At 46.4% G+C, this 23,674-nt stretch overlaps 1 protein-coding gene across 1 annotated transcript in view; it reads left to right on the top strand.

Moving 5' to 3' along the window:
• The first annotated feature begins 3,890 nt into the window (after positions 1-3,890).
• Positions 3,891-23,674, top strand: part of FGFRL1 (fibroblast growth factor receptor like 1) — a 179,607-nt gene continuing 159,823 nt past the window's right edge. The window contains exons 1-3 of the mRNA XM_053387393.1: positions 3,891-4,189; positions 4,493-4,661; positions 5,838-5,946. Coding sequence (XP_053243368.1) covers positions 3,891-4,189; positions 4,493-4,661; positions 5,838-5,946 — 577 coding nt within the window. The remainder of the gene's footprint in view (positions 4,190-4,492; positions 4,662-5,837; positions 5,947-23,674) is intronic.

The raw sequence follows: 23,674 nt of genomic DNA, 5'->3' as shown, positions 1-23,674 counted from the left end.
TAGACAGCCTTTGACACCTTTAAAATATAGCTACATAGGCAAAACATCCTCATCAATGTGCTGGACAAGTTGGTACAACATTCTGCATGTGGTGCTTATGTGAACTTGCACAGCCATTCTGGGAAAGAGCATTTGAGGAAATAAGCAATATTGCAAATTGGCATGTGAACAGTAGAATATTCTGGGTTTGTTCATAATATTTAAAGGAGATCAGGTCAAACTGCACAACTTCTCATTGCATAGAACTAGGATGGATGCTTTTGAATTATGGTGCTGGAGGAGACTCTTGAGAGTCCCATGGACTGCAAGAAGATCAAACCTATCCATTCTCAAGGAAATCAGCCCTGAGTGCTCACTGGAAGGACAGATCCTGAAGCTGAGGCTCCAATACTTTGGCCACCTCATGAGAAGAGAAGACTCCCCAGAAAAGACCCTGATGTTGGGAAAGATGGAGGGCACAAGGAGAAGGGGACGACAGAGGACGAGATGGTTGGACAGTGTTCTCGAAGCTACCAGCATGAGTTTGACCAAACTGCAGGAGGCAGTGGAAGACAGGAGTGCCTGGCGTGCTCTGGTCCATGGGGTCATGAAGAGTCGGACACGACTAAACGACTAAACAACAACAACAACAGGATGGACTTAAGCACCTATGCACATGATGGCAACAGAATGCATGGACAATTGCCTTGTCTGAAAAAATAACAAAAAGTGTGCATGCTTTGAGTAGTGCAAATGATGCGGACAATTTTGTTGATGCTCAAATGAAGATTTCAATGACAGGCACCCACCAAACTTGCAAATAAGCTTATGGCAAATTTTGATAAACTAATCTTTTCTTGGGGTGAGGGAAGAGGGGAGAAACTCTATGTTTTGTTGATATTTTGTAGAACTTTAATTAAAAAATTCCGTTAAAAAACCCCCTCAAGTGTCCAGATCACAAGAGGCTCAGGCCTCACCTAAACTGCTGTGTCCGGTGCAGAGCAAAGGCTGGGTTGTATTCAATGAAAGATTACTCAGAGCTGAGCCATTGACATTAATGACCACGGCTGGTCATTTAAATTGGTCTTTGAGTAAAAGTTGGTTGAATACAACTGACATCAACAACCTGGAGGAACAGAACCAATGGGCTCAGATTAGGAAAAATTTCCTAGCACAAGTTGTTTGACAGTGGAACAGGAAGGTGAGGGACTGACATTTGTCAGATATTTTTTTAAACCAAGGCTGGATGACCACCTATCAGAAATGCTGCAGTAGTGGATTCCCTGCATCAGCAGGAGGTTGGACCTTTCAATGATTCTTTAGATGTGCTGCCTTTGAAGTCTCTTTGGAAACTGCAACAAGCTCAGCATGCATGCTGCTACTCCTAAACCAGTTGCTCTGTCTATTTCTGAGCCCAATTCAAAGTGTTGGTTGTGACCTTTAAAGGCTTAGGACCAGGGCACCTGAAGAACCACCTGTCACCATATGTGCCTGCACATATATTGAAGGCCTTCTGTGGTGTGCCTGTCCTCTGAGGCAAGGAACTCTGGCAAGTGGAATTGTCAATAGTTTGGAGCAATAGAGGTGACCGGGGCTAAGTGTGTCTGTGCTGTACAACTGGACTGAAAAATCCACAGTACATACTCAGTGTTCCATATACCGGTATTCCCCAGCAGTGAAACAGATTCCTGGGTTGCCCTTGGTGGAGTCAGACTATTCAGCAAAAGTGATATACAGTGGTACCTCAGGTTATGTACTGGAGGTCCGTTCTTAACCTGAAACTGTTCTTAACCTGAAGCACCACTTTAGCTAATGGGGCCTCCTGCTGCCGCTGCATCACCGGAGCACGATTCCTGTTCTCATCCTGAAGCAAAGTTCTTAACCTGAGGTACTATTTCTGGGTTAGCAGAGTCTGTAACCTGAAGCGTATGTAACCTGAGGCGTATGTAACCCGAGGTACCACTGTAAACTGAACCAAGGCTGCTAGGAAAGCAGTTGATTAACTATGACCCATTGAGGCTCTGAATGGATGTGTTAGTTAAGCATGCGCCATGCTTTATGTGCCTATTTGGGATGCTTCACATGGTGCACATTGGGGCAGCCATAAGGTAACAAACAAGTGAGTTCTTCAAAGGAATAGCTAGAATCCGAAGGTTTATAGCCAAATACAACATTTCCGTTACGTTGCCCTCCATATTACTAATTAGGTAACGGTAAAGGGACCCCTGACCATTAGGTCCAGTCGTGGCCGACTCTGGGGTTGCGGCGCTCATCTCACTTTTTTGGCCAAGGGAGCCGGCGTACAGCTTCCGGGTATGTGGCCAGCATGACTAAGCCGCTTCTGGCAAACCAGAGCAGCACATGGAAATGCTGTTTACCTTCCCGCCGGAGCGGTACCTATTTATCTACTTGCACTCTGATGTGCTTTTGAACTGCTAGGTTGGCAGGAGCAGGGACCAAGCAGCGGGAGCTCACCCCGTTGAGGGGATTCGAACCGCCGACTTTCTGATCGGCAAGTCCTAGGCTCAGTGGTTTAACCCACAGTGCCACCTGCGTCCCTTGTGATGTTACTAATTACTTTTCTTCATATTTGTCATATACAGAGAGCTGTAGTCCTTGTTGACCAGCTTGATGCCGAATGCACAGACCACCAGAGATGAAACGTCAGCCAAAATGGGAATGGGCTATTATGGAACACGTGTCCCTATCATTAGTGATATGCCTCTAGCATTGCTAATTCCTGTGGGAGTGTTTCCATAACCAAGTCCCACAGTCATGGTTGGAAGTCTTATTTTTCCTTTGCACAGAAAATAGCATGGCCAAAAGATGCTTGCAACACAACACAGAGTGTTATAGCACTATTGGTTCAATACCTCAAAAAAAGTAGAAATTACTTTATAACTGGATCTGACACACACTAGTGACAGCCATCCATTTCAAATTCCTTTTGAAATTTACGAGAAGAGAAATGCAAGCTGTATCCCTTCCTTTATCACAAGAAGTATTTCGTATTTTAGCATTGCCCAAGCAATCCCCCTCCTTCTTGAGATGTTGCAATAGCAGATAATAGAAGGCTTTAGAACCAGGTGGAGAAGGAACTTAATCAATGAATGGTCTGCGTGCCAGAAGCCAAGGTAAATGGTCAGTCATTCTATGAGGATGAAACAGAAAAGGGGCGATCAGCTCCTGAAAAGAGACTAAATGGGTATGATAACATCTTCTCTGAATTCCTGAAGATCATGGGAAAAAGCAGCGGACAATAGCAATCCACTTTCCTATCCAAAGCCATTCAGGAAAATACAAAGAGTGAGAAGTGTCACAGAGAAAAGGATAAATGGTTTGAGAAGGGGAAAAAAAAAAACACGCTCGGCCCAAGTTACCGCTCTGCTGTTGATGCTCGTGATTTGCCAGCACAAATTACTTAGCCTTATTAAGAGTTTGAACGCAGATTAAAACTGATACCAAGAATGCCTTCGGCACAACCCGCGGCGCTATTTCACTGCGCGTGTGATTGCGCCCCAGGAGGAGCGACGGAGCTGCTGCTGCGGCGGCGGCTTTCGCAAAGGTAAGACCAATATTTTAGTTGCTGAGAAACCCAATTTCCCTCCCATTTGTTTTTCTGGTGTTGGCATTCGAAACGAAGAGCGGCTCACGGTCCTGGGGGTGAGACTGAGGATCTCCGAGGGGCAACCAGTTGCCTTCCTCCCCGACTGGAAAAGGATGGGGGAGCTCCGAGGGTTTGGATTGCAAACTCCAATGAGCTTGCAATGAGCTCCTAGGTCCAGGATTGCATGTCAGCAGGCGCACAACAATGCAAGTGTACCGGAGCGAATCAGAAAATCAAATGAATACAACCTCCCCCCCCCCGCCCCCCGGACTGGCAACGCAGAAGCCCAGACGGCGCGGAAGGGATGGAGGAAGCCTGGACCAAGACAAAGCTCTTGATCGCCAAGGCGGTGCCCGGGGGCGCCCCGGGGGTGGCTTTTGCTCAGGTGGATCGCCAGCCCCGGGGGAGGGGGGCGTGGTTCCTTCCGGCGGGGCATGGCCTCTTGGCAGCCGCACTAGCTCCGCGGGCCGGACAGAGGAGAGAGGCTCCTTCCCGGGCCGCGAGGAACAGACGCGGCATCTTCCTGGCCGCGAAGGCCGGCGAGGGGTCCTCTGGGCGCGGCACGCGAAGGGTTAAGCGCGGGGCGGGGCGGCGGCGCGATTGGTGCGAAGTTTGGGGGTGGGCGGGGCGGCCCAGAATCGCGCAGCCCGAAGGGGAAGCCAAGCCCCGCCCCCCGCCCCCCCCCCGCGACGGGACCCTGAGGCGGACGCAGCCCGGGCGGCGGCGGCATCGCTCCCTTCGACCCTCGCCCGCTCGCTCGCTCCCTCGCAGAGACCGGCAGCCCCAGCCAGCTTCGCCGCCGCCGCCGCCGCCAAGGAAGCCGCCGCCGCCGCCGCCGCCCCCTCCGTCCGAGCGCCCCGAGGCGGTGCCTCCTCCGTCCGCCCGGCTCCTTTGTGAGGAGAGCAGCCGCGGCGCCTCCGACAAGTGCGCGCCAAGTCCGGCGGCTGAGGGGACTCCGGGCTGGCCGCTCGGCGTCGCGGCACATGGGGCGAGCGGGAGGCGGAGCGCGCGCCGGCGGCCCAGCGGCGCGGCAGCCCGGGCGCCCCGAGGCGTGAGGAGACCCCGCCGTCGCCAGGTACGAGCCCGGAGCCCCTGGAGCTGCAGCGCCTCCAGGGGAGGGAGGGAGGCAGGCGGCGGCTGCTGCTGCCCGCGCGTCCCAGGTGTCTGCCGCCGGCTCGCGGCTGCCCAGCCCCGGGGTCCCGTCGGGAAAGCGCGCGGCGGCGGCGGCGGCGGCAGCCTCCTTCCGAGGGGAAGCGGAGTGCCCTCGCTGCCTGCGGGGAAAGCGGGAGGGCGGCGGCGGCGACGGGCGAGCGAGCGAGCGGCGCCGTCGGAACTGCCCGCTGCCGGGCGGGAAGGTGTCGCCCCTGCCGATCGCGGGGCAGCCCGTCGGCGGCGATGCCGGTTGCGGATCGGGGCAGTGTCCGGACTCCGCGGGGCATTTGAACGGCGAGGCTGTGCTCGCTCGGTCGTCCCCCCCCCGCCGCCATGTAGATGCGAGGGTGGTCGAGCTACAGCGTAATTCGATCAAGCTCGGAATTGGGGGCCCCCTCTTCCTTCGCCCGAGACACGCGTGCTTACTGTCGTGGGGATGCTGCGCACGTGTATCTTCGCCCCCGGCACCCTCCCCGCGCGCCCCGCCGGCGTTACAAATTTGTAAGGTAATGGCAGCGTGTAATTATTTGCTTTGTCGGAGGCTCGACCCGGAGTGCTGTTGTGAGTCCCGAGGGCAGAGAACGTTTAAATCGGGGAGTTTACAAGAGGGAGGAATTCGGCGCGTGTTGGGGGAGCCGGAGCCGGAGCGGGCGGGATTCGCGGCCGCGCGTTGATCTTTCAAAACAAGCGTACAACTGCTGGAGAAGTACTTAAGAAACGAAACGATTTAAATCGGTGCGCTTCGAGCTTCAGAGAATCCGCGCGTTACTCACTGCTGAAGACCATCTGATGCAAAGCTGCACTATTAGCAGTTATGCAGAAAAACAGCTTTTCTCTATTACGGACACCCCTCTTCTCTTCTAAGAAGCGCAAGGGATCTTTTTAAGGGCAGCGCTAATTATTATTGTGATTCTTTTTGAAAAAACACACACATGCAGTTTAATTGATTGTGCGTTTCTAAAACTACGGCAGTGCATTTTGATCTTTACTACTGACCACTTTCGTTCTTTTTAATTCTGATATAAAGTTTTGAGTTCGGAATTTGATATTTACAGCTCTCTCTCTCCCCCCCCCCCTTTCCCCGCTCTCCTATTTCCAGGTTGGAAAGAAGAAGGAATTGGAAACTAGGGACAATCCAGCTTTTGAAATGGAAATTCAGTTTGTGCTGCTTTTTGTGGGCGTTCTTGTGTTTGCTGATTCTGTGAGAGGTAAGTAGAGAGGGCCTCAGGCCGCCTGCAAATGGTTTGTGCTTTGTATTTTTGCCCCGTTGGAATACATTCTGTCTGTGTGCATTTGAATTCCTTCCAGAGACCCTCTAATAATATAATGTTCCTTGTTGCATAGAGAGCTTTCTTGCTCTTTGCAAATGGGGCATTCTATCTCACAGAACTATTATACTCTCTCTTGGTCCTTCTTTCCTGCCAGGCAGGTGTGCTCTGGGGGGGTTTTCCAGTTGCTGTTATTTCTTAGGTGTGAAAATACGCAGTTGGCTTCCAGTTTTCAGTCTGGAGTAAAAGGAAAACAATTGCATTCTTCGGTGGATCAGGAGAGCCTCTCCCCTTCTGTAATCTCTCCCAGCCGGGCTCTGTGTATTCCCAATAGCGCTAAACTAAACAAACAAATCCATTAAGTTCACCCAAGTGACAGGCAAATGACAGTTCTCAACAGCTAGCACATATTTTAGCACTGGGGTTTCAGTGTGTGATCAGATTCCCTTAAACAGGTTGCATTACCAGAGGGAGGCTGAGGAAAAACAATAACCAAGGAAGTAGAGTGTATAATTCCTTATAAAGAATAGAACTTAACAGAGGAACAGTTAGGGGAGCTGTTGCTGTCTCCTTCTTATCAGAGGGCTGGAGCAGTCATGTTGACGCTAAGAAATACTGGGAACCAAAAAATGTTTTTCTCATTTGACACATAAAATCCCCTGTTGAGAGCACTGTTCAATTAAAGCCACCTTAACTAGGTATTTTAACTTAGTGTACTTTTGACGATGGGTACAAGCACTGGTTCATACCATTTCAAGGTAGGTGCCAGAACTCTGATAGATGTTGATAGTTCTGGACTGCACCCGTGAGCCGCGGAAATAAGGAAGAGTCATAGCTTAATGGAAGCATCTCGAAGGTAGGGATGGGGGAAACTGCCTAAACTTTGGAGAACCACTGCCAGTGAATTTGGAAGTACTGTAGATGAACCAGATGACTTGGGGAGGAAGGGAGTCAAAGCCTTGCTCCAAGAATGAGTGTCCACTTGATTAATGTGTGTTTCCTCTATTGAGCTCATTCCCTAGCATATATCCACCATTTATGCTGCATGCCTTATGAAAAGAAAATAGTATATGACTTTGAAAGACCTGAAGGTCCAGTCACAGTACGGAATGAACTGAGACGATGTCATACATTTAGATTCATATATCATGCAGAACTCAAGGAAGAGTCCAGAATGACTTACAGGCAATAAGGGTGTTGTGTTTACTTTGAATGTGAAACTGATTTGAAATACTTTTTGTCAGTTGTTTAGCTGAATGTTCAAAATGCAATGTGGCACTTGCATTGAAGTCTCCCGAGTAATGATATTTTATTAAACTAAGAGCACAATGGCTTTTCTTTTGGGCTTTGTCTACAGAGGAAATGTGATACCTGAGACAAATGATGAACATTTGTGAACTTTTGATTGCTAAGAATAGGTTTGTGATTTTTTAAAAGAAAAAGCTATAATTACAGCTCCATGATGCAGTGTTGATGGAACACAGTATGTCAGTGTGATAAAGTGGCAGGCTTAAAGATCACCGCTTTGTTGCAGTCTGAAAAAAAGCTTTAGTATATTTCAAAATGAATGGAGAATCATTTTCTGCTAGAAAGTGTCACAGTTTCTAAAGTGTGCTTGTGGTGTGTTCCTTCCCCCATAGGTCCAGGTAGATGTTCACTGCAATTATATAAGAGTTTCCTATTTCAGCCACTCTGGTTTTGGGTGCAGTACGGGGTGAAGTCACATGGTTAATTTGTGTTAAGGAGGAATAACTGGGTGGGTTAGAAGAGGAACATCTAAGTGGCAGCTTGCAGGGTAGAGGTGCCTCTTATATTTGATTATTTGTGGCCCTGCCAGATTTTAATAATGGAGTGGTAAAAGGTTTGCTCTACTTCCAGACGTAAGGAAAATGAGATTTCTTGCTCCCCAATTGGTAAGACATTAAGAGGCCACACTGTCTTAAGTATGTGTCATAATTATGAAGCTCTTACTAGATAAACTTTATTATGCAACTTGACCATACATTAATAGGTTGGTTTGAGTGACAAACTGCATTCCCACTCACTGCAGTGGTGTCTGGAGAACAGAGTCACCTACGAATTTGTAGTAGCTGCCCGTTCGTGGGCTCAATAAACAGGAATTGTCTCTTAGGGGTAGGAAGGATGGAGACGAAAGGAGGGATTGGGGTAAAACTAATTTGAGAATGAGGATGGAGAGTGGCAGCTCTCGGGCTTGTTTTGGAGGAGATGGTTGCATTATGGGAGACACAGCTGAGCAAATGAGATATCCTGCATTGCAGGGGGTTGGGCCAGATGACCTTTGTGGTTCCTTCCAACTCTACAATTCTATGATTCAATGCCCTGTAGTTTTTGAATTTTCTCTGTAACGTACCTTGTGGCCTCAGCATAGAGATGCATCGACGTACAGTGGTGCCTCGCAAGACGAAAAGAATCTGTTCCGCGATTCTCTTCATCTAGCGGTTTTTTCGTCTTGCGAAGCAACCCTATTAGCGGCTAAGCGGATTAGCGCTATTAGTGGTTTAGCGGCTTAGCGGCTATTAAAGGATTAGCGGCTAAGCTGCTAAAAGGCTATTAGCGGCTTAGCGGCTTAGAAAAAGGGGGGGGGGAGCGGGGAAAAACCCGCAAGACTAGCAGGACGTTTCGTCTTGCGAAGCAAGCCCATAGGGAAAATCGTCTTGCGAAGCAACTCAGAAACGGAAAACCCTTTCGTCTAGCGGGTTTTCCGTCTTGCGGGGCACCACTGTATAATAAATCCAGGATTCTGGAATGTTCAGATATGAAGCTTTGGGAAGAAGAATGATGTAGAACTAGACTCTCAGCACTTGATTTGTGCAGTCTGACAGTCCTTTTGGACTTTGTGGGTCAGAACATTTACACTGAGCTGCAAAATACAGATTCAAAAACAAAATGGGATTTCTCTGTATGAAACAGAATTAAACTCAGAAATGTCGATTCAAGTAAAATTAAGAGTATTGCCAGATGGTGACATGAAGGAAGTGTGATATTCTTTTCCATGTGCATTTGGACGTGCTCTAAAATTCCTGGATCCTGTACATTATTTTCCTCTAATCTGAAAGGATTACACAAGCATTTGAGATTCCCTGGGCAAGCTTTTGCATCAGTTTCGGGCTACTGGATGATACACCAGATTATATTGGGCTGGAAAATTTGGAAGTATAATAGGACAGGTGCTACAAGGGACTCCAAGAATTTGTTTCATCTCTGAGCCTTCAAATGTCCCAGAGGGCTGACATCACAAGGAGTCATTCTGGGATAACAATCCTGTGGCGTTTCCATGGTCAGGTGATCACATGTGCATGTGCTTAGATTAAACTGGGCACCTGTCTTTGTGAATGGCACTCAGAACTAGTCCCAGTCACCAGTCTGGCAGCTGCATTCTGGATTAGTTGTAGTTTTCGAGTCACCTTCAAAGGTAACGCAACTTAGAGTGCATTGCAGTAGTCCAAGTGGAAGATAACCAGAGCATGGACCACTCTGGCGAGACAGTGTGCAGGCAGGTAAGGTCTCAGGTGGCGTACCAGATGGAGCTGCTAAACAGCCACTCTGGACATAGAATTAAACTCCTTCTCTACGGACAGCTGTGAGTCCAAAATGACCCCAAGGCCACCTTGTCCTTTAGCGGCACAGTTACCCCATTCAGGACCAGGGAGTCCCTCACACCTGCCTGCCACCTGTCCCCCCAAAACAGTACTTCTGTCTTGTTGGGATTCAACCTCAATCCGTTAACTGCCATCCATCCTCCAATCGCCTCCAGACACACAGGACATTTGCCACTTTCACTGGGCCCAATTTAAACAAGAGGTTGAGCTGGACATCACCTGCATATTGGTGGACAGAGAGGACAGAGCCCTCAGGTACCCCACAAGTGAGTGATTGAGGTGGTTTCAGTCCCGTGATGGGGCCTGAAACCCGATTGGAAAGGGTCCAAATAACCTGCATCCTCCGGGTGGGCCTGGAGTTGTTCCACAACCACCCACTCAATCACCTTCCCCAGGAATGGAATATTTGAGACTGGGTGATAATTGGCCATAGTGGTGGGGTCCAAATAGCTTTTTTTAAAGAAGCAGCTTGATAACCACCTCTTTAAGGGGTTCTGGGAAGGCTCCTTCCAAGAGGGAAGCATTCAGCAACCCATGAAGCCCATTGCCCAGTCCTAGCTGGCTCCTTTCTGTGAGCCAGGATGGGCAAGTGTTAAGAAGACAGGTGGTTTGGTTTTACTCATCCATGCAGCCTGTCCACATCCTCAGAGGTAACAGGTTGAAATTGATCCCATACAACTCGACTAGACAGAACACTATGGCAGCAAATAAGATTAACAAATATTTCGTGTGTATTAACAATCACTGTAACATATTGGTGTTTGTGTTTGTGCAGTACAATCTAGGTTGTCTTCTCAGGTGCACACCCTATTGACTTTGAGACTTAGTCCTAGGTAAGCGTGTATCTTAAAAAGGTAAAGGGACCCCTGATCGTTGGGTCCGGTCGCAGACGACTTTGGGGTTGCGGTGCTCATCCAAGGGAGCCGATGTACAGTTTTTGGGTCATGTGGCCAGTATGACTAAGCCGCTTCTGGCGAACCAGAGCAGCACATGGAAACGCTGTTTACCTTCCCACTGGAGTGGTACCTATTTATCTACTTGCACTTTGATGTGCTTTTGAATTGCTAGGTTGGCAGGAGCTGGGACTGAGCAACGGGAGCTCACCCTGTTGCGGGGATTGAAACCTCCGACCTTCTGATCAGCAAGCTCTAGGCTCTGTGGTTTAGACCACAGCGCCACCCATTATTGCGTATATTATTGCTACCTAAATCAGCTTTGTCTATGGTACTCACAGAAAAATGAATTGAGTGAATCTGATATTTGACTGGTTTAGGTTTTTTTACATTGTATGTAAACTCCATGATAGTCACACAAAGACCTTTTAGTTTGCCTTGGGTTGGGGGAATACTCTGAATGCCGCCTTTTACTTATTGAGTTTGAGAGTTATCAATGAAGCTTTCTCCTTCTCCATAAATTTGTAGCACCCAACCTGGTCTGCATTGACTTGTAAAATCATGGTTTCTTCCCCTTCAAATGGTCTGCTTTCAAATTAATCCCAGTGTTGCAGTGCTTAGTGGAAACTCTTTTCCTTTGGTTATATGAAAAAAAGGATTGTTTTATTTCATGTCAAAATGTTTGCCTTCTGTTTCACTTTTACATCAAGGAGCATGTGTTTAGTTTCAGCTGGAATAGTTCTTTGTGTAGATTGCTCTTTAGTCAGGAGTTCTTGGTTTTCCCCTGCAATGTGAAAATACAGGGCAGTCTCTTGTTCCTCTCATGGTCTATAGCAGGAAGAGCTGATGTGGTGCACTCCAAATATTCTTGGATGAAGCCAGCATGTCTAGTGGTTAGGGAATGAGAAGCTAAGTTATTCCAGGTCACTTAATGGTTAATTTCACACAATTATTAAAATCCATTTTAACAAATATACCACTGAGAGACTTCAAATGAGTGCTACATTGGATACCACCCAATATACCTAAATAGTTTAGTTCTTTCATTTTCCAGGGGATCATGGCAAATTTTGAAGGCCTATTTTTGGCCTGGGTTTTCCTATTACAGTGGTACCTCGGGTTACGAACTTAACTTGTTCTGGAGGTCTGTTCTTAACCTGAAACTGTTCTTAACCTGAGGTACCACTTTAGCTAATGGGGCCTCCCGCTGCTGCCATGTGATTTCTGTTCTCATCCTGAGGTAAAGTTCTTAACCCGAGGTACTACTTCTGGGTTAGCAGAGTCTGTAACCCGAAGTGTTTGTAACCTGAGGTACCGCTGTACTTTTCCTGCCATGTTTGGGGATTCATTCAAAGCTTCTGATCTATTTCCTTTCATGAGGAATCTCATCGTTTAAATGTAGTCAAAAGATGAAAATGTTGGACTGTTGCAGTGAAAAACTGCAGTTGTGGCCTGTGCTTATGTGAGAGGGGTCACTGGAATTAAGGCCTTCATTCTTAATCTGTATTGCAGCGATTCACGATTTTTGGCATGGCAAGTAAAATCCTTTTGAAGTGTAACTAAAAGAAAATAGATGGTTCGTCAGGCAAAGTTCACTGTTGCTTTTAGTCCTGGGAAGGAGGGAGGGCACCAGTGCAGAAACAGCAAGAGAATTGCTCTGCCACAGTATAGCAGACAGTGATTCATTAGTAGCCTTAAGAGTCAATTATTGCAGTGCAGTCTGTGTGGAGCTACCCTTTGGCCTGATCCAAAGGCTCCAGATGGTGCAGAACATTGTGGCTCGACTGTCGATGGGGACAGACCATAGCCAGCACATAAGTCCTGGGCTCAAAAGCTTGCATTGCCTGTCCATATGCTACCTGACCAGGTTCAGGGTTCTTGTATTAATTTACAAGGCCCTTACCAACTGGATACCTCTGACACAGCCTATATTCCAACCCAACCGCTGAGGTCTTTGCAGGAGCCACTGTTCATGGTTCCCTGTCATGCGTTGAGTGGGCCCAATTTTGTGGAAGTCCCTTCTAGTTGAAGCGAGACAGGCCCCCTTCTCTGTTGAACTACCAGCGTTCACTGAAGACTTTATTATTCCAGCAAGCTTTTTAACCAAACTCTGATTTTATAGCTTTATTTCATGACTTTGGTCTTATTGTATTGGGTCGTGTACACTGCTTAGAGATAACCATGTGTAAGTGGTATACAAATTGTTTAAACAAACAAACAAAATAAAACAGTGCCCCTGAAGACAAGGTAATGAGTATAATCCCAACATGGCGCAAGGTGAGTGTTCTATCAGTGCAATTTTTCCTGCTTCCTCAATGGAACATTCTCCTCCCCTTTTGTGCTCCCTAAATCTGGTCCAGGGATTCCCCCAACTCTTTGGAGAAGATTTGGGGAGAGCGTAGAGCAGTGGTGGGAGGAGAAGGGCACAAGTGGAAATACTTGCAGTCATGAGATGGTTTAGTTGAATATATCACATTGACTTAAAAACATGTTGGGAGAAATAAAACTGTGACAGCCCTTGAGCAAGGAAGATGAAGGACGATGGTGGAGCAAGCCCAAAATATCTCTTGTTTCCTGGTGGCAAAATGAAATCCTTTTGTGCAAGGAAGAGGAGGAGTACAGAACCTAGGTTTTGATACCTGCTCAGCAATGGAGCTTGCAGGTGACCTTGGCCCTGTCTCTTCATCTAACCTACCTGACAGGTTTGTTGTGAGGGTAGAATGGGATGACCTATATGCTAGTATGAGCTCTGTTGGAAGAGTTAACAAAACGATTATCCACATCAGTTCTAATCTGGTAGTGTATCTGTTGACCCCTTCAGGTTACAGGCATTTATTTATCTCTTGTGGGGCTGTGAAGACTCTTTCATAGGTCACTGCTAGTATAGTATTAGCCTCTTGGTTATAAAGTGAGTGTTTTATGAAGATATAGTAACTCTTCTTTCATATTCTGGAAGTTACACAGCCTTTGTTCCCTGCCCACAAACCTCACCAATTTTTCTCGGGCCTATTGCATCTGTTGCAAGTAGGTTGGTCTGTTCTAAACATCTGGCCTAGTAAATTTCCCTGCAGTTGAGACAAAGTAACACCCCCTCCCGTTTTTTAGTGTCACTTTGTGATGTGGTATTGCAAGCCTAAGAGCTGTTTTATACATTACATGGCAACCAACCAGCATTTTTCACTGAATGTTCACTCAACCAAAAGCTGCAGTCACCCCTGGCTGTCCGATGAGGGTGCCCTTATTTCCAAACCCAGCTTCGCCACCTTCAGACTTCGCAATTTTGAAAATAGGTGAACACATCAAAAGGCCATAGAATTAGTCATTAACTGGACAGGGCCAAAAGCATAAGGGTGGGAAACAGGGGCTAGGACACAGCCCCAAGAGAACCTTGGAAATCCAGACCAGAGTCTTTTGCAGGGATCTTTGTAGCTGAACCATGCAAATTGTTGCTGCTTTCTAAAGTGAGTGCAGTGTCTGTGTTACTATACTGGTTCAAAGCTTGCATTTTATGAGTTAATGCAAACTGCCTACCCTCAAAATCCAATCCCTCTCCGGTCCCCCCCCCTTCACAAGTCAGATAAACATCGCTTGCATTTTGGTTAGTTGCCCTGATTATACAGTCTCCCCATTGTGTTTTTGTAGAAACATGGTATCCAGCAGTGCTCTGAATAACCTAAGTTTTATTCCATCAGAACCCATCCAATTTTCAGGAAGAAATCCAGCCAATAACTCTAGGCTACTTCTTATATTAAGTGCTCAAACTTAATTTTGAACGTCAGTAAAGGAAGAAAAATGTAAATTGGGAACAGAGACCTCTTGGCGAAAAGTTAGATTTGTCTTGATTTTTGTCCTTTTTGAGTCTCCAGCCCCCCCCTCCCGTCCCATAATTGCTGAAGAAAAGTTTCACTCTTGGCAGGAAACAAAGTGATTTCTTTTCATGCCTGTTAAATTTATTTCATGAAAGATTTACACAATCTTAGGTATCCTGTCAAGTGACTGTGGAAGGAGTAATGGAAGATGTGTCACAAGCTAGATGCCTCTCAGGTTCTGTTGCTTTTTTAATGGGTATTTTTGGAACTGTCCGTATTTGTACATGAAGAACTGGAGAGCTGATAATTCCAGAAAGAAAAAAAAAACTGAAAAACTTGGGCAGTGGTTGTTTTTAACTTTTGGTGGGGGGATGCCGTAGCTGTCCCCCACACCTATCAAGGCAGTTTCAAAATGGGTTGTCAAATTGTACTTGCCTAGTTTAATGGTATTTTGTGTAAGCAGTGAAAAGGCCCCTATGGAAATTCCAGAAAAGTAGTACCGCATTTTTCACTCTATAGGACGCACTTCCCCCCTCCAAAAATTAAGGGGAAATGTGTATGCATCCTATGGTGCGAATGCAGGCTCCTTGGCTTCAGCGATAGCAACGCGAAGCCTACGAAGCGCAGAGGGAGAGCTCCCCCCCACGCTCCGGAGGCTTTGCGTTGCTTTCGCTGAAGCCCCCGGAGCACAGCGCGAACTCCCGCTGCGCTCCGGGGGCTTCAGGCAGCTATCCGCAAGCCTTCGGAGCACAGCAGGAGTTCCCACTGCACTCCAAAGGCTTGCGGATAGCTGCCTGAAGCCTGGAGAGCGAGAGAAGTTGATGCACACCGATCCCTCTTGCTCTCCTGGCTTCACTTCGCTGGAGAGGTGCTGCCCAGTTTCCCCTCTCTGCGCAGCGCCCCTTCAGCGAAGCGGGAGGAGAAATGGAAGGGGCTCCGTTTCTCCTCCCGCTTCACTGAAGGGGGCGCTGAGCAGAGAGGGGGAGAATTTTTTTCCCCTGTTCTCCCCCTCCTATGGTCTGGTGCGTCCTATAGAGCGAAAAATACAGTATGTTGTGTTGCTTGGATCACATTCCTTCCATTACACATCCATTCATGTAGAGTGCAGTTTAATTGTTCTGAAAAGTAGCTGGCAAACCTGGTTGTGATGGTTCCTTGCACCTATCTGAATCTAAGATACAAACTTCTGTCCTTGGCCCTGTAAAATGCCTTAAGGCCAAATTATGAAGAATGAGAGATGGGGTGGTCCATAGGAGCAGTACCAGATTATAGTTTCTGTGGGGTCGGGAGGGAAAATCAATCAGATCAATGACTTAGGTATGATGTGTTGCAGCAGGGGTGGGGACATCTCTAGCCTGCGGTCCAGATTAGGCCCACCAATTGGGTCTGCGAGGCCATTTTCCTCAAACTGTTCCTACTTGCCCCACATAGAAGATGTCAGATGTGAGGCAGGTAGAGACATGGCCGGATTGGCTGTGTGGCCAAGGCCCCTTTGGGGACCTGCTTCATAGAGGTGACCCCAGCAGAGAGCAGGGCTGACGTCACTATCCTTCATCTCACGCACAGCAAGTGCAAGCCTTACAACAGATGAATTCATCTAGACTCCTATCTTCTTATCTTCCTGGTCGCTGCTCTCCCAAGGCCTCAGAAATTATCCCCAGCCCTTCTACCATAGAGTCCTTGACTGAAATTGAACCTGGGGCCTTTTTCATTGTAAAACCTGTCCTCTGGCACTAAACTTTCCATATGAACCTACCCAGACCCTGAGATCATCTTTTGAGGCCCTTCTTAGTGTGCCTCTTCTTCGAGAGGTCCAGAGGGTGGCAACATGAGAACAGGCCTTCTCTGCATCTGTGGGATGCTCTCCCCAAAGAAGTTTGCCTGGTGCCTTCATTAAACACCTTTAGTTGCCAGGAAAAAATGTTCCTCTTTAACCAGACCTTTGATTGATTGATATCTGATGCCCTTTTAAAATGATGTGGGTTTTTTTTTGGGTTGTTGTTTTTGTTTCAATTGTGCATCTTGTGGTTTTATATTTTGATTTTATTCTGTGAACCGGCCGGAGACCTCCTGGTATAAAGTAAAAGGACTTCTGACCATTAGGTCCAGTCGTGACCGACTCTGGGGTTGCGGCGCTCATCTCGCTTTATTGGCTGAGGGAGCCGGCATACAGCTTCCGGGTCATGTGGCCAGCATGACTAAGCCGCTTCTGGCAAACCAGAGCAGCGCACGGAAACGGCGTTTACCTTCACGCCAGAGTGGTACCTATTTATCTACTTGCACTTTGACGTGCGTTCGAACTGCTAGGTTGGCAGGAGCAGGGACCGAGCAACGGGAGCTCACCCCATCGCGGGGATTCGAACCACCAACCTTCTGATAAGCAAGTCCTAGGCTCTGTGGTTTAACCCACAGCGCCACCCTTATTCTGTGAACCAGCCTGAGACCTCCTGGTATAGGGCAGTATATAAATCGAATGAATGAATGATCCTGTTACTCGGTTGCCTGGTGGATCATGTGCCCTTGTAGCTCATTTATTTGGACCACCTGTTAAATAATAATAAACACATTTTCTTTCCCACTGCAACTGAAGCTGAATTGGAAAACCAATATTAGGAAGGTGTCAAAGGCATATTAATGTAAGCCTGGAAAGTTGGGACCCTCGGCAACATGGAAACAGAGAGATCTTTTCAGACCATGAGCAACTTGCAGCTCAGATTACGCAATAATATTTAGTGTACATTCCTTTCCAAATAAATATTTTAAGTCATTGTTCGATGCACATGGGAAGGTTGGTTTAGGAGCTGTGACTTTCTGCAACACTTTCCTTCTGAACTGTGCTGAAAAGCAGCGGCCAAATATGGTTTCATCCTTAGCTCTCTGTTACTTGGTTACAGAGAAATAGACCAGGCCCTGTGGTACTAACAATATAGACCTGCACCAAGCCCCACTTGTTGGCTGGCTATGCATGTCAATAGAAGTTGTTGAGTCAATCGGAAGCTTTGCATTGTCCAGACTAATTTCATCAAGGATTAATGGGACTGGGGTTTCCTGCTTAGTAAGACACAAAAAAACGTTTGTCCCTCCCCCGCTCAATGTGTGAAATTGGCTTAGGAGAATTTAATCAGATGTCTCATCTGAGAGTGTTTTACTCTGGTTCTTCCTGTGTTAGACATTTGCCATTCATGCAATCTTGCCACCAAAGGATGCAAACAAACATGCCAGTTCTGGATCCAAAACTCACACGCAGAAGTTGCTGTTATTTGGTCTGAGGAGTTAATTTTTAATAGTGGTTTTCAAACTTCCTAGCTTTCATTGAGGTCTCCATAATAAACTTTAAAGGAACATCAGGTTTCCTCAGATTGCAATTTTAAAATGACTGGTCCAAGGCCTGCTTCTTCTCACATTGATTACAGTGCTAAACATGGACCTACACTCATATGCACTTTTTGCAATTAACAACAAATGGGTAACAGTTCCTGCTTTTATTTTCAGTCCAGATTGGCAGAAAAACTACGGTTGACATATTTCAAAAAGTTAAAATCCAGACACAAATGTTGTTTAGTTTCTTTTTTTTTAGTTTTGCCCAAAATCACAAAAAGTTGAGTTTTTGTGCTCCAGATCCTTCTACTATTCAATCAGTTGAATAGTTGTTCAGGTATTTTACTCCGATGGATGAGAACGCACACAGGGCAAGCCCAAGCCATTTTTCTGCCTGAGGCAGAAGCCACTTCCCTAGATGTTGCACCACCCCAGAGAAGCCACCCCAGATTGGGAGATCTGGCCAGGCAAGACTTGTGGGAGGCCTATATAAGGTGTCTTTGCATGCGAGTGGGTGCTGCCCAGTCAAGTGCTCTAGCTCTTGACTGGTGTAGGTATATATACTAAGGGGCTATTGAGTGTCCAACCAGGTAGTTGCCATTGCTAGCTTTCTCTTTTATTTGAAGTGCAGCTGCTGATGCTGATGTAGGTCAAAAAGAGCAAGAAGGTAACCTGGCAGAAGTAGGGACTGAAGCAGCTTGGTTAGAAGCTCAGGAGCAGTGTTATTGAGCCCAGCCGGGAGTTTGCTTGACCATGGAGCATGGAGCATTGGTTAGAGGCTAAGTGGAATGGTGGTAGCTGGTGGGGTCTGCATGCATTCATTTGCTGGTGCAATGGGGGCTTGTGGGGGCACACGCTCATTCCACCCCACTACCTGCTTTCTGAAACCAGAGGCCCACCATTCCTAAAGGTAGGGCTGGCTCTGAGTACACAATTTTGGCAACTGATTTATAACGTATGTAATGCCAATCAGAAGGTCGGCGGTTCAAATCCCCGCGACGGGGTGAGCTCCTGTTGCTCAGTCCCTGCTCCTGCCAACCTAGCCGTTCAAAAGCACATCAAAGTGCAAGTAAATAGGTACCACTCCGGCGGGAAGGTAAACGGCGTTTCCGTGCGCTACTCTGGTTTCACCAGAAGCAGCTTAGTCACGCTGGCCACATGACCTGGAAAAACTGTCTGCGAACGAACACCAGCTCCCTTGGGCAGTAAAGCAAGATGAACACCACAACCCCAGAGTCGTCCACGACTGGACCTAACGGTCAGGGGTCCCTTTACCTTTACCTAATGCCAAGTAAACATTTGTGGACAATCACTGGTTTTCCAAGGTTAATTTTTCTGAGTCAGTGTTCATAACAATATCTTATGCTAGCATTGCATGGGGTGTGACTAGGTGACCCTTGGGGTACTTTCCTTTATTTTTAATAATAATATTTATTAGTTTTCCAACAAATTGAACACAACACTACAAAAAACCAAAAAAGAAAACAACATACAATAATACAATACAATACAAAAAAGAAAAAAACACTGCAAAACCCTAACATACAACTAACAAAACAAAACAAAAACTATTTAAAACACAGTCCAATTTCAATATTTTATCCTTCTTTCACTAATTTCCACGACCTCCTCACACCTCCCTTTTTGTATTCCACTTCTATTAATTGTTTCAGCAATTCCTTTCCATCTTCCTCTATTTTCTATCCTATAATTGTCTTAACACATTCTAACCTTATTTTTCCCTTTAATGCTCTAATAATCTATTTATACTTAATTCCTTATAACATTTCTACTAAAGCCATATAACTTCATTCCAACATTTTTCTAACATTCATTAATTTTACAGTATTTCTGTAAATAGTCTTTAAACGTTTTCCAGTCTTCTTCCACCGACTCTTCTCCCTGGTCTCGGATTCTGCCAGTCACCCCTTGGGGTACTTTCCAACTCTACGATTGTACTTGGCTTAGGGTTTATCCACATTGTGTAATTACAGCCAGTTTTAATACAACCACAAGTGCACAGCTCTGCTTCTGTGCTGGGGATTTGTCCCATGTTTCATCACAGCAAACGGGCATGGAAGGCACTGCTTGAAAATCATATTCCAGGAGGAAAGAAACAATAACTCAGAAATTTGGGTAGCATCTGCACTGTCTGTATTAGATGCTACCTCTGTGTGAATTGGATTTGAAACATAGTTTATCACTGAAGAGAACTGAACCCTGTGGAAGTTGAGGCATTGTCAAACAGGGTAAGAAGGCGTGTGAATACTCTGTTAAGAGGAAAAATAGGGGTGGCAGTGTTACTCCCACAAGAATTACCGTATTTTTCGCTCTATTGGACGCAGTTTTCCCCCTCCAAAAATGGAGGGGAAATGTATGTGCGTCCTATGGAGCGAATGCAGGCTTGTTCCATAGCCGCGCGCAACCCCTCCGGCAGGGAGAGGCTGCACGGGGCTATGGCTTCTTTAGCCCTGCGCAGCCTCTTCTGGCAGGAGGGGTTGCGCGGGGCTAAAGAGGAAGCCAAAGCAGCGAGCGAGATCCATTCATAGCCTCCATGCAGCCTCTCCCGGCAGGGAGAGGTTGTGCGCAGCCTGTACGCTGCTCTTTGGGGCTGGGGGGGGGATATTTTTTTTATTGATTTCCCCGTCTAAAAACTAGGTGCGCCCTATGGTCCGGTGCGCCCTATGGTGCGAAAAATACAGTAAGTTTGGCATACCCTGGCCTGCATATTTTTGTAACAGTATGGGATCATTTAATTCATTTGTAGGGGGTAACCAGTATGGAACACTAGCTACTGCTGTCTTCTCACCCTAGATAAAGCCAGGGGAACTTTTTGTTGCTTTGAAGAATAAGGCCTCAGTAAGTGGAATCTGAGGCTTATTTTTTCTTTATCCGTCTAAAGCCACTAAATTCTTCCAGTGCAGTCTTCCAAGAATTTTTAACCATGCTGTATATGTATTAGAAAGTGGGGGGCTGGGCAAGCTAATTCCCATGACTGCGTGCCTGCCCTTTCCCCAAACTGTGCTGATCTAGCTGTTGGGAGTCCAGTCTAGGTAGCACACTCAGGAAATTATTTTGCTGATAGAAAACAACAAACTGGCTCCAAGTCCACATGTTGGCTGCGGTAGCTCTTGACACTCAAATAGCATGTGGGAGATAGCTGCTGGGATGAAGAAGGCAGCTTATAGATAATACCGGCTGATTTCCTGGATCTTGTGAATTTACCAGCTGTCTATCAAGCTGAAAAATAAGCGGGGAAAGTTACTTTTGTGCCTTTAGCTGAAGCAATGGTAGACTACAAGGAATAATTCTGCACCATGAAATAATGTCCTTTTCTAAAGAGGCGTTTGGTCATGTTATCACCCCTCCTCCTCCTTGTAATCGACTCCTGTTTACTTTTCCTGTTCTCCCTCCCCCAAGTTTATTACCGCTGTTTGGCCAGAGGAAATGAATTAACATAATTTACTGTTTTAAAAACAAGACACACACACCCTTCTCTGGCACTGTGCTGAGACGCATGTTTGCGGAGTCTGGGTCCATTTAGAGAGAACAATACCCTGATTATGGTTTTAAAAGTAGCTACTGCCCTTTTGCGAGGTACATGTAGCATGAGCTGTAAAAACCCCAACTGTTGTTGACACTAAACTGGAAGTCATTGTTCTTGCTGGAAGTTGGTTTTGGGGAGGGACGGTAGGTGGGGAGAGAGGGTGGCTTGAGCACAGACCGTGCCAAGTTAGTCAAAGCATTGTCAAGATTTCTAGACGAATTGTAAAGTGCAAGCAATGGCTGCTGCTAAATTGCAGAGTGGGAGCGGCAGAACGGGAGAAGCGACAATGAACTTGCCTCGGACAATGCTAGGCAATGGTGGCTGACAGCACACAATGAATTTGGCAGGTGGACAGGACCTGTCAATCACCTGGAAACACACGTCAGGTGACTCAGTGCTTTGAAGCTCCCATAATCAGATGATTGTAGGGACTTAGGAAGAGTTGTTTAGTTCTCTGAAGCGGCAGATTGCAGCACAGTTCAGGGAATTTTGGGAGCATTGCAGCTTCTCACATGCCGCCATTTTCCAACACTCTTTTCTGTGCTTCCTGGTCGATGGGAAGCCCACTAGTCCCTAAACCTGAGCATGGCAGATAGATAGATAGATAATACTTTATTCGGCTATGAGCCCACAAGGTAAAACCAATCAATAAATAAAATAGCATTTTACATTCTAAAATATCGACTAAAATATTTCGACGCATAATCTCCTTCACGTTACATACAATCTCTAGATGTACCATATTGTGGCCTTGAATATAAAGATGGTGGATAGAGTTTACTAGATTTTTAATAGTCATGCAGCATTCCATGAAGTATTTTATATGAAAGAACTGAATTCAGGAATCTGGCAACCTGTAATGTTCTATAAGAGTCAATGTCCTGGAGTAGATAGGCTAGATGTAATTCAGGTGGTTTAGCAACAGTTTCCAAAATGACTGAACTCAGAATCCTTGATCGGGGAACAATATATAAAGGACAATTAAACAAGATATGATAAAGGGATTCTATTGATTTGTTGTCACATGCGCATAAAACAGAGGTTTTACCGTTAGAAAATCTATTGCTCAGCACATTTGAGGGAAACACATTAAATCTGGCTCTAACAAAAGCGAATCTATGCGACGCAACCGATAAGGTAGACAGATATCGAGGTATCTGGGACATAAATGTAATGCCCTGATTTATCGGGGAACATGTACCTCCACCTGTAGTAAGATTTTGTTGCAAATCAACCTCCTCCAATCTTTGTTTGATGACCTTTTTTGCTGTAATTAGATCTAAATTTAGTATATCGGAAGGAGAGATTTCATAAGACAACAGTTTGGAATGGATTTTTGTTGCCCATGGGCTGGTAAATTCATCTCTCCAAAGGCACTGAATAAGATGGTAATTGGGCAATTTGTGCCAAAGGGACAGCCAGTAATTAAAGGCATGTCTCCACATCAGGATCTCTAAGGAGGGGGTCTTAAGTTCTAAGCGAATAGCTGAGTTGCTTACAGTTGAGCATGGCAAATATTCAAAGATTGTGTAGGAGATTGCTCCATGTGTAGTGGGAGCAGCGGAGGAAAGGCCAAGGGAGACAATGCTTCAGAACAATGCTCAGAAGCAGAAGAGTGTCTTGTGGTACATGGCTATGCATAATGCATTCCAATACAGTGGTACCCTCTGGTTACGAACTTAATTCATTCCGGAAGTCCGTTCGTAACTGGAAACTGTTCTTAACATGAGGTGCGCTTTCGCTAATGGCATCTCCTGCTGTACTGCTGGCGCGTGACTTCCGCTCGCATCCCGGGGCAAAGTTTGCAACCGGGAGCATCTACTTCCAGGTTAGCGCAGCTCATAACCTGAAGCGTTTGCAAGAAGGACTGTACCTAACAAGAGGTTCCACTGTATATAATTGTCTCCAAAAAGTTGGAAACTCAGATATATAAGCTAGGCTACAAACCGCTCTTTAAACCAGGGTTACCATTGCCAGAACGGAATGTCTACTTGCCATTTGGGGGCCAGACAGCTCAAAAGCTGTATTTTTCAAGACAAGTTTTTGGTTCCTGGAATGTTTTCTGATTGTGCAGATAAAACATCACAGATAGAATTCTCCAGAATGTGAGGCTAGTGTGTGAAAACAGGCAATACCCAAGGACTCCCAGGCATGCACCTCCAGATGGTGGAGATATCAGGTGCCATCTAGACACCTGAACATCTTAACTTGGTCGTAAGTGGCCGAAAGCCAGGTGCAAAATGTGCCTGACACCTGACAAATTTTGAACAGTAGTGTCCAAAAGGGTTGGCATGATAGCCTTTTTTGATGTCTCTTAGGCACCTGATGAGAACCTCAAAGGTTTTTGATGTCACAGCTGCCCAGTTGCCTATGACATTCCCCACTGTTGCGCCACTTAAACTGGTTGCAGCTCTCCTTCAGTAACCCAGTATCCAGCCGTCTGTCTCCTTGCCCTCTATCATACCCTGACATGTGTCCATT

The sequence above is a fragment of the Podarcis raffonei genome, chromosome 5 (genome assembly GCF_027172205.1).
Source record: "Podarcis raffonei isolate rPodRaf1 chromosome 5, rPodRaf1.pri, whole genome shotgun sequence".
Taxonomy (NCBI): Eukaryota; Metazoa; Chordata; class Lepidosauria; order Squamata; family Lacertidae; genus Podarcis; species Podarcis raffonei.
This window is presented reverse-complemented; position numbering and strand designations above follow the sequence as displayed.